At 28.8% G+C, this 15351-nt stretch overlaps 1 protein-coding gene across 1 annotated transcript; it reads left to right on the top strand.

Moving 5' to 3' along the window:
- The first annotated feature begins 4220 nt into the window (after positions 1 to 4220).
- LOC119666704 (spore wall protein 1-like) lies at positions 4221 to 6994 on the top strand. The gene is made up of 4 exons (XM_038075985.1): positions 4221 to 4319; positions 4367 to 4637; positions 5602 to 5695; positions 6736 to 6994. Exons 1-4 carry the CDS (start codon positions 4221 to 4223, stop codon positions 6992 to 6994), a joined length of 723 nt encoding a protein of 240 aa, XP_037931913.1.
- The last annotated feature ends 8357 nt before the right edge of the window (positions 6995 to 15351 follow it).

Raw genomic sequence — 15351 nt, 5'->3', positions numbered from 1 at the left:
GAAAATAAAATAATATATAAATATTATTAATATCACTTACTAAAATATGTACGGAATATATTTGTCTTTCGAATGAAAGCCAGAATGTTGGCCGTTGAGGACCTCCTAATGTCTAAATGGAAGAGTAGTTTTCGACCCTGTGACCTTCCCTAGTCCAGATCAAGGCTAGGCATTCACAGAAAATGTAACGGGAGGTGTCGTCTGCTTCTAAGCAGAGTCGACAATCTATTTCTTTGGACAGAATTATTTTGTTAAGGTGATAACGCAGTCCATGATAATCCGTTAAATATCTCACAGGCAACCTCAACTCTGTTCTGCTGAAGTAGGGATAAAATATCTCTTTAAAACAATTAATTTGAAAATATGAAAAAAATAATATAACTAGCATTTGAAATGATATGGGGAAATATATATCAATCTTATTTTATACATTATACTTTTATATACAATAAATACAAATACAAAATCACAATCACATTTATATACTATCTTTTAGCTATATCCTATACTACCTTATATTATTATTTCAAGGTTTTTTTTTTAAATTTTGTATAGTAAGATCCGGATTTTAGCTTAAATATTTACATAAAAATACTTTATTTATTTTTGTAACAAGAAACTATCTTTGTGGTTTAAGTAGTTAATTACTAAAAATATTTTAGATATTTTATAATAGTAGTTGTGTACCATTTCAAAAACAACACTTCCGATAGTCTCCGTTGGGAATCACATATTCCCGAGACTGACTTTTGTAGCATAAAAGAAGAGCCAATAATGTATTTTATGTGTATATTTCCACTGTATTTAGACCTACTCATACTGCTATTAATAGCTACGACAACATCCGTATTCGTGTTATTATTATTATTCATCAGCTAGAAAATTGCGTCAACGAAAAATGTCAACGCTCTGGTGCTTCTCATTTGCATAATTTCAAGATGACTGACTACTGCTACCGTTGCTACTTAACCACATTATCAATGACTTTATGCGATATCAACGAAGTGCCTGAAAGGATAATGAAATTACTTTATCACATATTTGCATTTTTTTCCACCATACTGCTATATATATATATATATATATATATATATACTATATTTTTACACAAAAAGATATATTTGCAGTTATTTACAATAAATTACGTTTATTGTGTTCATTGTGGTATTTATGCTTGCTTATACTCGTACATGGCGCTAGATAATTTCCATTCCAGACAATGAAACCAGTTGGAACTGAAAGTCAACGTACTCATTCCCCTGCGGGTCTATTGTAATCTTGGAGAATTCTGTTTTATATGTAAGGCTCGGCTCGGCTCGGCTCATTCATACTGATAAAAATTTGAAATGTTCCTGAAAGTGAGTGAAAACGTTTGCTAATGTGTCGGGTAGTGACGTTAATGTTTTGTTGTTGATATTTAGTCACTTTTGTTGCTCTTGTTACATACATATTGTCCCTTTGTTATGGTTTATTTGCCTTTAACAAAAATATTTAAATTAAATTTACTTGAGTGGCAAGCAGCTGTGGCAAGTATGTTGCCATTAAATTTCTCTGTGGCATTTTAAGTAAACAAAGTAATTTTTATTGTTGATGAATGTAAACAGCAACTTTGTCTAAAAAGGTTTCATACTTTTTTTTCAGATTTATATTTAAATAAAAATTTTTAAAGGTTATAAACTTTACGTGTATCAGCGTCAATTTAAATAGAAAAATATGAGCCAACATGAAGACGCGAAGTAAGTCTATAAAACGGTAGTTAATGTCCCGTGATATTTTTCAGCGCTCATCTACCTGAATTATGGCATTACACATTACATACCTTATTTTTACACGCCCAAAAATATGCTTCCATTTTGATGTGGTAGTAACAAAAGTTACATTTTATGTAAATATTTTCTCATTTCATATTTTTGTACTTTAAGTTTATGTTTAGAAGGGTTAAATAGCTGAAAAGGGGTAATAAAAACACCAGCTATGAATAAGAAGTTTTCATTATGAAAATTTATTCTTAACACTTTTATAAGCGCACTATTAATGAGCCTCTAGTATGCAAGTTGGTAGCTAAAAAAGTTGAATCTCCGTTCAAAAAAAATTAACTATGCTATACATATAACTCATTGTATTAAATGTCTGCGTATATTTTTTTTTTAAGTATTACACTGATAATAGCTGTTAATAGTTTTAATATTAATATTAAGTTATGAATGAGGTTAAATAGTATCTATACAATATTTTTGCTAAATTTCATAAAATTAAATACGGATAATAAATGAATGAAAAATTAAAATTCTACAATATATGTTGTATATTATATTATATATATATATATTTGGTACTATTTTGAAAAGCAATATTTTGCATAGCAGATAAATTTTACTAAATTTCATATATTTTACTTTATTTATTTCCATTTTTATATCAATTGAATCCTCTTCTTGATAAATAAATACCTTCGGAAGTTTACACAAATGTTATTGAATTGTTGTTATCTTACACAAATTTTTGTGTTTTTTTTATAACTATTGAGAATAAGATTTCAAGTAACATAAGATATATAAATAAAAATATTTTCTTTAAGAAAAAACTAATATTTATTAAGTAAATATTGAACAAAACTGAAAATGGTTATTTGTTTGACAAACTAATGGCACGAGTTGAACTTTGAAACTTACATAACTAAACATATTATAGTTCTATTCAATTTTGTTTATAATAAATATTGATTATTTTCAATAATAAATGAATTTTGAAAAATTTATGCTTTCTTATATAAACTATATTAAAAAATAGTATTAAATTTCACTTTCAAAACAACATTAAATTTAATCTGTCCATCAGTACCCAAAAAATGTAACTAATATTTATCAAAAATAAACAAAAATTATAACAATTGAGTGCAGATAAAGTCAACTGTGATGATAACAATGTTACTTATTATTTCAATATACTCAAAATTAGTTGAATGTTTAACCCAACATTATAAATTCAATAAAAATTTAACTGAAAATAAGTAACTATTTATTGTCTCTTAAATAGGCATTAAGAGTGTTTTTCAGAGCACATAAAATTCAAATAGATTAACCAAAACTTAATATAACAGGACAGGTTAAATTCTATAAATTCAAAAGGCAGTCTAACTCCAAAAGGCTAGCACTAACTCCACATTGAGGAACCCAAATAAAATGTAAGGAGACTATTAAATTCCAAGAAATTCATGCCCAAATCTTTCAAGAACTTACTTAATTTATGTATTGGAATTAATTGTATAAGGGGAATTCTTAACTTCTATAAATTGTTGACTATATAAAAATAAATGGGATATAACATAGAAAGTGCTTTTTTGAACCTCAAGAATTTATTTATTGACTACTTGATGATTAACCTTTCTAACAATTAATTCTTCTGCATAATTAGTTATCAAAATATTTACTATTTGGTGATTAACCTCTCTATCAAATATCTCTTCTTTATAATTAGAGTGCAAAAAATAAAATATTAGATGATATAAAAAGTACTGATGGTTTTTATATATGTTTATAAACCCATTTTCTTTATTGATAATCAATTTTAATTAATTATATATTGGCTACTGTAGTCAACCGGTGCAGGGTCCGGACACCGGGTTGGTCAATTCTTTTTCTTGATCGTTTCGTTTAAGTTGTCGAATTGTGAGCTGTAGAGTCAATCATTTCACCATGTTGGAACAGTTCATAATATACAATTTATTGCCTGTTATGGAAATCTCACCAAACACTCAACAAAACCTTGTTTTCGTCAATCCAGGCTTTAAAACATTTGTGGAGCGTCACCGATGGTTGTTTATGTTGGATATTCTTTTATTTAACTCATTTTTCGTCACACGTAATGCCTCCATTTCGATGCATTTCAACATTATTTTATTAATGGTAATTCGAAAAATCAAATTTCCTCGCGTTAAATCATATGGAGCCTACACATAGAACTTCTTTGTGTAACATGCGTCCTTTAAATGATTCCAAACTATCTTGTGGTTGATGTTTAATGCCTTCGTTGTTTTCTGATGGCTTGGGTTTTGGGCTTGTTTTACCAGTTCGAAAATTTCATTGGACTGTTCGACATTTTAGTGACTGGTTGACCCCAGCGAAGTGCATTTCTCGTATTGAAATTTCCGGAACGGAATTGAGCAAATGGGGCTTGGGTACGGTTTTTACTCGCAGCATCTTTCACTTTTCTCATAAGTAATGAATTACACAACCGTCTTATGCTTGTGGGTCGCGCATAAGTTATCTTATAAAGATATACCGTTAAACGTTGATGTCGACCTCACAGACGATGAGAACGTGACAATTGATAGAAATGTCTTGTTTCATTTCTATCAATTGATGAGGATACCACAGATGACGTATTGGCTACAGGTAGTGAATTTAATGCTGATGTCAAGGATGTCTTGTTCGTTTTGGATATAACAAATAATGAGGATTACACAACTGATATTGATATATTTGATGGTGCGGTTTTTGTTGATCAGTATATTCCTGATTGGCATACTCGATGCATTAGTGACAGCTGTTTACAAATGGAGGTTTATCAGGGTGACTCAGACTTAAAATTCGGAATAACGCCACTTCGCGGTAAGATGACATGTGACTACACTGGAAGTAAGCGGGACCAATTAGATGAAATTCATCCATTTATCAGAAGACGGCTCCTACTGACCAGAAACTGAAATGCTAATGATGATGATGATACTCAAAATCTCCACCCAATAGCTATAAGTAAGCAAATATTGAAAATCTTGAGTGAGAACGGTGTGTGTGTTCGCAATTTGTTTCTGATGTAGATGTTGTGATGTTGTTTGGAACCCCCCCTGTCCCTGATGGAACGAGGATCAATGATGTTGTTTATCGAATTCAATAGTCGGGGCATCATAGAGCTCGAATGAAACTGGTGCATCTGGAACCGCTGGCACCTTACTGTAACGATGTCGTAGTTCCTGTTCGGGACGAACAGATTTAAGAGGAGGGCAATGTTACGAATTTCATCAGAGTAGCAATGAAATGTTTAAATATTATTTAAACATTATGTCAATTAATATTTTTAAAAAAAAGTTAGTTTGGAATTTGTTTTGTATGAAGCTGTGTTTTACTAAATTGATTCCTAGTAAATACTAGTTCTTTGTAATACAACAAATATAATAAGTATAAATTCTCCAATATTAAAAGTTCGTTTCATTTTTTTTACAAAATCCTGAGATTCGAATAATCACGCAGGCGATTACGTAACAATATCATATCCCTAAAATATCATTGTTCGAAGACGTGCTTGTTTGAGACAATCGGATTAATGGGTAACAACATAATCTGGTGACAAAAAACCGTCGGTTGTTTTTATACCACCCAATTTTTAAAAATTATAGATTTAAAATATGAATACCCAGTATTTCAATAAACGCTATCTAAATTCTTAGTTATTAAACAAATTTAATTGTGAAAACTGTTGTTTTAAATATTTTCAGAAAACATTTATGTAAATATATGATGGTTTAAGAAAAGCAATTTATTAAACTTATTTTTGTACTCTACTAATTTTCTATAAACTTTGTTATTATACTTCTCTTTGTAGACACACAAAGTCCATTAGAAAATCTATCCAATCGAGTTTTTAATGGAATGGCATATCTTGTATTAATGATCACTCAAGCCTTTCAAACAAATGTGTATAAAATATGCTTTCACTATTCTCAAGGAGCTCAACCCTTTTAACTCGTTTAGTATGTTTTAAAAAAAGTGGTGATTACTTTACCTAAGCAAGCTTTAGAATCAGTTAATGTTATTATATATAATTTGTATATACATTTTGGTTATAAAAACAACCCAACTATATATTAACAATAGTTCCAGAAAATTGCTTTTAAGTGAGTAATTATTTTAACGTACGAAGGGTATTACAGTCATGGCAAAGCCAAAGCTAAATTTTATTTGTTTCATGTTGAATAAAAACATTCAGTTTGTAATTAAATATTAACATATAAATACTAAGTAAATAAGTAACGAAATATGTCAATAAAGTGAGCAAAATTTAATGTCAATAAATACTTTTAATATAAAAGAATAGAGCACATATAAATTTTATTAGAAATTTGAAATAAAATTTAGGAAGATTAAACATAACTAAAAAATGAAATATAATTTTGTTTTATTGTTAATAATATTGTGTATGCTTCATTTGAAGACATTGGTAGAGGCAGAAACTCCAGAGCTTGCAGATGAACAGGCAGATCCAATGGATGATTCAGAACCAGATATATCAGAGCTCGCGCCGCTTGAAGAATTTGAATCCTTATCATTATACATCTCCTAATGGTAAACTGAGATTGAAAAAATGCCGTCTTTGAATAGTGTAACTAATGTGAAGTTTTGTTTAATAAATAATTAAAATCATAAATATATTGTGTTTTTATTTTTAATTAAATACATGAGATTTCCAAACATAAATCAAACTATAAATATTTATTGTATTTATACAAACTGATTGAATACACGTCATAAACCGTTGATGAAATATTGGATGCGTCATATTTACTGCGTCATTTTTTTGCAAATATCAAAAAGATATATACTATATATACTATATTTATTCTGTGGAACTTACAACATTTAGTAAAAACTAATAATAAAGTTGACTGTACTTTTTGTTTTCGAGCTCTTTGGCCATTTCCGCTGCGTCGACTTTGGCATACGATGAACTTTAAAATAGGGAAAGTGGAGTTGGTGATTATAGTGAATCTGGATATGATGAAAATGAGGGTGGCAGAGATGGAGAAGATAGAGGTGGAACTGGTGGTCGTCAAGGAGATCGAGGAGGCAGATCTGATGGTAGATCATGTGGAAGATCTGGTGGTATATCAGGCGGAACATCTAATGGTAGATCTGGTAGCAGATCTAGTGGTAGGTCAGGTGGTAGATCTGGAGGTAGATCTAGTAGTAGACCTAATGGCAGAAATAATCGCGGTTAAGTCAAAATGATATTTAAAACGGAAAAATGTTATGACAATAAATAATTTATACACTACAAAAATTTTTTTATTTTTACTTGATTTTATGATCGAATATTATGATTAGTATTGAAATTTTGATTTGCACTAAAAATTGTGTGTTTTTTATTACGGAATTATATGCAATGTGGTATAGCGGTGATTTTACTTTGCTTTTAAAGTAAAATTATTATGATTTTTGAAATGTTTCTGTGATATAATGGAGGTCGGCAATGTTGCAATAGCTGAAAGCTTGTTATAAAAATTTTGTGCTTATTAAATTAGGAGATACAAGATTATTAAAAATATAATGAAAGGAATTTATAGAAAAAAAACAATAAAAAAAAAGGAACTTAGAAGAAATCAAAATAAGAAGAAAGGTACTCATTAAAGCTAAAAGATAGTATACAGACCAATTATTTACTCGTCAGGTTTGGAAACCTGTATTTGACAAATTAATTTAAATAAAACTTCCCATTCAAAAAAAGTCAAATTAATGTACAGATAAATATTATATATTAACTATAAAATTTTAAACAATAAAAGTTTAGAAAAGATTGAAAGAGTTTTCAGTTAATAAAAAAATGTGTATTTGTTACCAGGAGTTATCATAGGACAATTTTTTTGACTAATTTCTTGTCAATGACGTCACAATATAATCTATTATAAGGTTTTATAAAACTTGAAACACAATAGAAATAGGAGTAGGAGTTTTAAGCAAAGTATTCACCATTATGTTACCATTAACATTATCATTATCTTTGGAATCCCAGATTGGACAAGATGAGATACTTTTATTAGCGCAATTAACGCAAAACCTAATAAAGTAAAATATAAAATTCATTTCAAAAATGAGCTAGACAAGAGGATGTACCATCTGGTAGTAGCTTTTAATATAGTTTAGAACATATCTTGTTAAATTAAGACAAGTAAGGATCATTCCATTATTGCATTTAAAAAGGTTGACAGTTTGTGGATGAAATTTCTAAGTTAATACTCGGCATATTTTTAGACACAGATTCACAAAAAGAGAAGGATAATGCAAATGTGGTAATTACAAGGCATCACAAGAATTTGAAATGGTAGTTATAGCTATTATCCTATAGATTTAGTAGATTTGATCTATAGTTTAAATCTGCAGAATCTATTAACATTTTCATTTATATTTTTGGTGATAATATGAACAAAAATTGTAACCAGTTGTATCTAATTAGAAATGCTAGTACTCAGTTAATCTCTCAACTGAAGATACAATAAAGGGAATTTAAAAATTGTTGAGAAAAGGGGCAATAGTGTATAATATTTTAAGTCGTATATACCTATTAACGATATAAACTGCCAAAGGAAAAAAAATTGTAAATAAGTCGACTTAATACACTTAAATCAATATTATATTTCTGAGCTGTTATAAATAGATTGTTTGATATACATGCGATATCTTGAAACGAAAATTCGATTGAATAAAGAACCAATAAAAATAATTGTCGCAATAATTACTTTTTTAATTGCGTCTCATAAATTGTTTGCATTACTAAGAATTTATTTTTGAATAAAATCTGTTTGAGATGTACTACAGAAACCAACAATATCTGTTACAAAACATTTTATTATATAATGAATTTTAAAGTAATGACGTCATTATTGTATTGCGTTATAAATGGTGTTTACTTTTTGAGAAATACATAAATAGAAAGTGTTTTTAAGATAGTTTTTAAGCTATATTTGGCTCTAGTTCATGGTGATTATGCTGTTCGAATTTGAATTCCAACTGATTAAATAAACGTCATAAATGCATGATAAAATTTTGCTCAGCTTTAGTTCCTTATGAAGAGATATGTTTGAAAGAAGCTTGAAGAAGTATAAATACCAAAGATTTTTCATACATTTTTAATCATAGCGATTTGTTCAGTTTAAAGTTAAAGAACTAATTACAAACCAAAAATGAAATTGACTATCTTGTTTGTCTTCGTACTTTTGGCCATTTTTGCGGTGCAGACTATGGCTCAATATGATGAATCTTCGAGTGACATTGGTGATTCTAATGATTCTGGATGTGATGGAGGCTCAGGTGGTCGCCAAGGTGGCCGTCAAGGAGGCGGATCTGGAGGAAGATCTGGTGGAAGATCTGGTGGTAGATCTGGTGGTAGATCTGGTGGAAGATCTGGTGGTAGATCTGGTGGAAGATCCGGTGGTAGATCTAGCGGCAGAAATAATCGCGGTTAAAAGAAATGAAATGAAATGATGTAAATGAAATTCAAATAAATAAAAAAATAAAAATGTATACATATATATCTTTGTTTTAATAATATATGATACATATTTGCTATAGTTCCACATGTTTTTATATGTGTAGAGTTAAACGTTATGTGAAAAAATCCATTGTGTTAGTGGTTTATTGTTTACCGGTTCAACATAACAAATTTTTCAATAAAATTTATTGTTTACTATGAAGGTTTTTTTTTAGAAATTATAATAATTTTGTCAATTTGTAGAAATTGAGTTAATTTTGTCCTTTATTTAAAAGTAAGACATAAAGTTTTAATGTTTTTAAAGTCAGAAATGGGGCAGCTGTAAGCAAATGATATCTTCATTATTTGAAGCAGTTGTCTTCATGCATGCAATTGCCAATGGATAATACAAAAAATTATGTTTATGAACTTAAGATCAGTGTTTCTCAATACAAAAAGTAGCGCTGATTGGAAAAAACTCAATGCGTTATGCAAGGATCAGTACCAATATATGTCTAAATATAAAATTTTCAAATCAAAACTATTTAATGCATTGGAAGTGCTAATGACACAGACTGGTAGCGGTTCGTTGATCGACGGGTTTGTGTTTTTTTGTATTGAAATTATACAAAAATATTGTGTCCTTATTATAGGCAATGTTTTTAGTAATACGATCACAAAATCTCCAAAACTCTTAAAATTTTTTTAGGTCAGACAAAAATATTAAAAGCAGATCAAGTGACTTCAAAAAAATAATACCAGAACACAACAACGGTTAGTGTGATTTGCTTTTTCTAGACAACTTTGAAGGGATCACAAAGGAAAGTAGTGGTGGCCGAGGGAATCACTGACACTTATGTCAACATTCGCCCTTTCAACCAAATGAACTTTTATGAATCTAAAAAGATACAAATAAAATTAAGCGACAGTTATATATAATAAGATTTCAATTAATTAATGCAGTTTGAACACGGCTTTTCATTCACATTTTTGGTAATAATATGCACAAAAACTGGGTGGAGAATCTATTAACATTTTCATTTATATTTTTGGTGATAATATGAACAAAAATTGGGTATCTTATGACCAGTTGTATCTAATTAGAAATGCTAGTACTCAGTTAATCTCTCACCTAAAGATACAATAAAGGAAATTTAAAGATTGAGTCCACAGTTGAAAAGGGGCAATAGTGTATAATATTTTAAATTGTTTGTGTCATCAATATAAATAGCTAAAGAAGAAAAAATTGTAAATAAGTCGAATTAATACTCTTAAATCAATATTATCTTTCTGAGCTATAGATTGTTTAATATACATGCGATGTCTTGAAATGAAAATTCGATTGGATAAAAACCAATAAAAATAAATATCGCAACAATTACTTTTTTAATTGCGTCTCATAAATTATTTGCATTACTAAGAATTTATTTTTGAATAAAATCTGTTTCAGATGTACTACAGAAACCAACAATATCTATTACAAAAAATTTTATTATATAATGAATTTTAAAGTAATGACGTCATTGTTGTATTGCGTTATAAATGCTGTTTACTTTTTCAGAAATACATAAATAGAAATTGTTTATAAGAAAGTTTTTAAGCTATATTTGGCTCTAGTTCATGGTGATTATGCTGTTCGAATTTGAATTCCAACTGATTAAATAAACGTCATAAATGCATGATAAAATTTTGCTCAGCTTTGGTTTAGTATAAATACCAAAGATTTTTCATACATTGCTATTCATACTGATTTGTTCTGTTTAAAGTTAAAGAACTAATTAAAAACCAAAAATGAAATTGACTATCTTGTTTGTCTTCGTACTTTTGGCCATTTTTGCGGTGCAGACTATGGCTCAATCTGAGTTTGATTCTTCGAGTGACAGTGATGATTCTGGATGTGATGGAGGCTCAGGTGGTCGCCAAGGTGGCCGTCAAGGAGGCGGATCTGGAGGTGGATCTGGTGGAAGATCTGGTGGAAGATCTGGTGGTAGATCTGGTGGTAGATCTGGTGGAAGATCTGGTGGTAGATCTGGTGGAAGATCCGGTGGCAGATCCGGTGGTAGATCTAGCGGCAGAAATAATCGCGGTTAAAAGAAATGAAATGCTGTATAATAAGTGAAATTTAAATAAATAATGAAATACCTTGGGAAAATATAATATCTTTCTTTTAATAATATATGATATAACTTTGCTATAGTTTCACATGTTTTTATATGTGTAGAGTTGAACGTTATGTGAAAAAAATCATTTTGTAAGGGAAGTGATTGTGTTAGGGGTTTATTGTTTATCGGCTCAACATAAGAAATTTTTCAATAAAATTTAATGTATACTGGGAAGTTTTTTTTACGAAATTATGATATTCTGAGTTTATTTCAAGCTTTATACGAAAATAAAACAGAGTTTCAAAGTAAGAAATGAAGCTGCCGATATTTTTATTATTTGAAAAAGTGGTTATCCTGCAATAATACAAAAAATTATATTTATATTTGTTTCCCAACCCAAAAAATAGCGTAGACTGGAAACATATTCAACGCGTTATACAAGGATCAGTACCAATATATGTCTAAATATAAAATATTTTAATCAAAATTATTCAAAGCATAGTTGTAGTGCTAATGACACAGAACATTTTTATGGTTTATATTCTCTCCTTGTAATTATCACCAAAGCGGCTCTATGACCCACTAGGGTAAACGGACACGAAATATATTTAGTAGTAACATCATGGTATTTTATTTTCCAGATCATTAATGGCAAAAATGGTGTTGAGTGCATTATATAATACTCTTTTATTTTCTGCTAGACACTATAAGTCTATCTGTAAAAAACACAACTGGGTTACCTTAAGAAGATCAACGGTTGATCAGATCGTCACATCTATGCAGACGATATAAAAATGTCTGTGTCACTAAATTATACCTACTACACCACCTATTTGCATATCGAGAGGCTATCCATAACAACTTATATCATTTAGAAATATACAAAGTTAAAATTGGCAAATTGTTATCAAATTCAGTTAACAGCTTTAATAGACTTTAAGAAGGGGGTAATGTGGCCTACCTTCGCTTTAACCTGGTGTTATAGACAAAAATTCGAGACTTTAGTGTTTAAATAAGAGGAGCTATCGTCGTAAAGTTCAGCAAGATGCTGACATATAGAGTAAATCTAGAGGTCACAGTTAACGAAAGAGGGAGCTTCGGTATGGTAACCAATACAATCGATTAAAGGTCTTATAGATTTAAAGTAAACCCTGTAACTTCGTCTAATCCTTAAATTGATTATGCAGTTTTACATTATAAAGTAGTTTATTCAAAGTATGGTCGGCAATCCCCTTGGTGAACTTTATCTGATTTGTTTTTACACATTTATTTAAGTCAAAAAAAATATAAATACTAAAAACTTGTCTAAATATTGTTTGTCAAATGCAAAGAATATCTTAGGTGTATAATTATATTTATATATAAGAAACCTTTATTTGTCGATCAGTAATTAAAAATAAAAGAATAAATAAAACGAATCTGTTTTAGAAAGTATTGAAATTATTTTGGGAAAATATTATAAAAGTTATTTAAATAAAAGCACATATAAGTGAATATTTTAAAAATAACATATAAAAAATACAAGTACAATTATTTATACAATTCTCATACATGCAATATATAATTTGCATACGAATATTTGTATATGGACAATTTTATAAAAATATTTCAATTAATATTGAACAAATTCTCTATTTAAAAACAATAACATGTGGTAAAAAAAAGCCGGATATTCAGCAACCGATAATACAGGGGTTATTCATTTTGTGATTCTTAAAAGATTGTGACTGAAATTTTGATCATATTTATATTTTAGTACATTGTTCAGACTTTGCAATTAGTTGTCAAATACAACATTTAACATTTTTTTAGAAATTGACTTTTTACAAAACTATGTACTTTTGCGGAAATTTTGCATGAATTGTCAGCATATAGCTTTATGATAAAAATTGTAGGTTTGTGTTCCAGTTTCATCAAATTTAAAAGAAGGTAGAGCCTAACATATCTTCAAATTAAATATTACAATAGTAAATTTTTGTAGATGCAATGTTCTTTTAATTTATAACACTAAACTTGAAACCAAAGATTGTTTATGATGTCTTGGATGAAAGTTCTGTTTAATATATGACACTAATACTCTTCCGATAAATTAGGCCCATACAATGAAATTCAACTAAAATAAAATACATAAATTAAAGTTTATTGAAACTTTCTTTAAGTGGTTTCTTTCCCTGTATTCTCTAGATATCATATAAAGATTGGTTTATACATAAATTAAAGTTTATTGAAACTTTCTTTAAGTGGTTTCTTTCCCTGTATTCTCTAGATATCATATAAAGATTGGTTTTCATCTTGAGTTTAATGGTATAATATCTTGAAAAAACCTAATAAAGCTATAGAAAAGAAAGCCTTAAAGATGGTACTCTCTTATGAATACCATTATATCGCATAATACAATAGGACAAAACTTTTGAAAATAATTACTAACAATGAATTACAGCCTGACATGTATTAATTTTAAAAATGAGAAGATTAAGGGTATAGTTGAATTAAATTGAAATTAATTGTTAATTGTATATATTCTATAAGAAAAGTTTTTTCCACTAGAGGTTCATTTATATAATATATCAAAGGAAAAAATATCCACAAAAATAAGAAACAAAAATTTGAATTAATTACTCATAAACTTAGTCTATAACACTGAAATTATAATTTACAGAATGGGATGGCAGAATGGGATGTATATATAGTATGTCTGACAATATGTGCAGCACATTATCATTATTGGAGGGAATTATGGCAAAATGTAAGTTTTAAGATTTAATATACTATCTCTAGCTATAGTTGCTTAAATTATGTTTGAAAACTTAGGGTTATCATTAGGTTAATTACCTAATGATTACATTATCATTATGGTTCTGATCACAAACCAAATTTGATTAAAATTACAGTCGACTGTAAGTACTAAACTCATTTTTTGACAATCATAGACCACAAAAGAAGAAGACATATGGAACCTTTACTGTACATCTCATAGAATCTGGAAGTTTTGGTGTCATTTAAAAGGTGACAGTTAAAATGAAAACTCTACTTACAATAAAACTACACCTGAATATTGTGGTGATTTGTATTATTTCATATATAACAGTTATGTTTGAGTTATATCTGCGCTTTTTCAGTAGTTTTTCCAGAACGTGAAGACAATGGACTAATGGCCAGTCAAAACTGTGAAATTCTTGTCATCTGCAATGTGGAATAAGACTGGTGGATAGAAGAAAAGTAGTTCTATTATTATGTTGAAGCTGTTTTGAGCTAGTGCACTTAAGCATTTATACTCTTTTTTAGCTCGAGGTATTTTTAAAACCTCTCTTTACACCTTGACTAGATTATTGTTTATCACTTCATTCGACTAAGCAATAATTGACCTCTGATATGCATACTTCCCCGAGGAGCCTGTAACCATTTTGAGATTTGATAACGCGGTGTTGGTAAGTCTGTCAGTTTTCGCAAATAATTTCTTTTTTTTTGATATGATGCAATATTGCTAATACTACCAAATTATTAATTATTATTATTAATTAGATTATCAGCGTTTACTAGGAATTGCTTACGTAAATACGTAGTGGGAGATGGTAAACTGGAATTCATAATGTCACATAATGTTGGAAAACTTCAAGTATATAATGTATTCTAGGACACGATAGATATACCTATAGTAATATATATAAATGTATATATTTAAAATTTTTTAAAACTAACAATTTCATTGAAACGCCTTGAGATATAATAATCACTCTGCCTAATTAATAATAAAGCAAGTATACTTCATTTCTCATATCACTTACGTTTCATTAAAAATACTTAATTAGTAGTAAAAGGGTCTTTATTGTAACCAATAAATTAATTAGTAGCAGTACTTTTATTTCAATGATTAATTTCTGGTAAAAATGTGGTAGCAGTCGAAATGGTAGAATATATATTACAACCTAAAGGCAATTAGATAAAAATGTTATTGTGTTTTCATGAATAAATTTCACAATGTTTAATTTAAATTGAAACAAATTGCTGT

The sequence above is a fragment of the Teleopsis dalmanni genome, chromosome 1, assembly GCF_002237135.1.
Source record: "Teleopsis dalmanni isolate 2A chromosome 1, ASM223713v2, whole genome shotgun sequence".
NCBI lineage: Eukaryota > Metazoa > Arthropoda > Insecta > Diptera > Diopsidae > Teleopsis > Teleopsis dalmanni.
The sequence above is the reverse complement of the archived record's forward strand: the minus strand, read 5'-3'. Positions and strand labels throughout refer to the sequence as shown.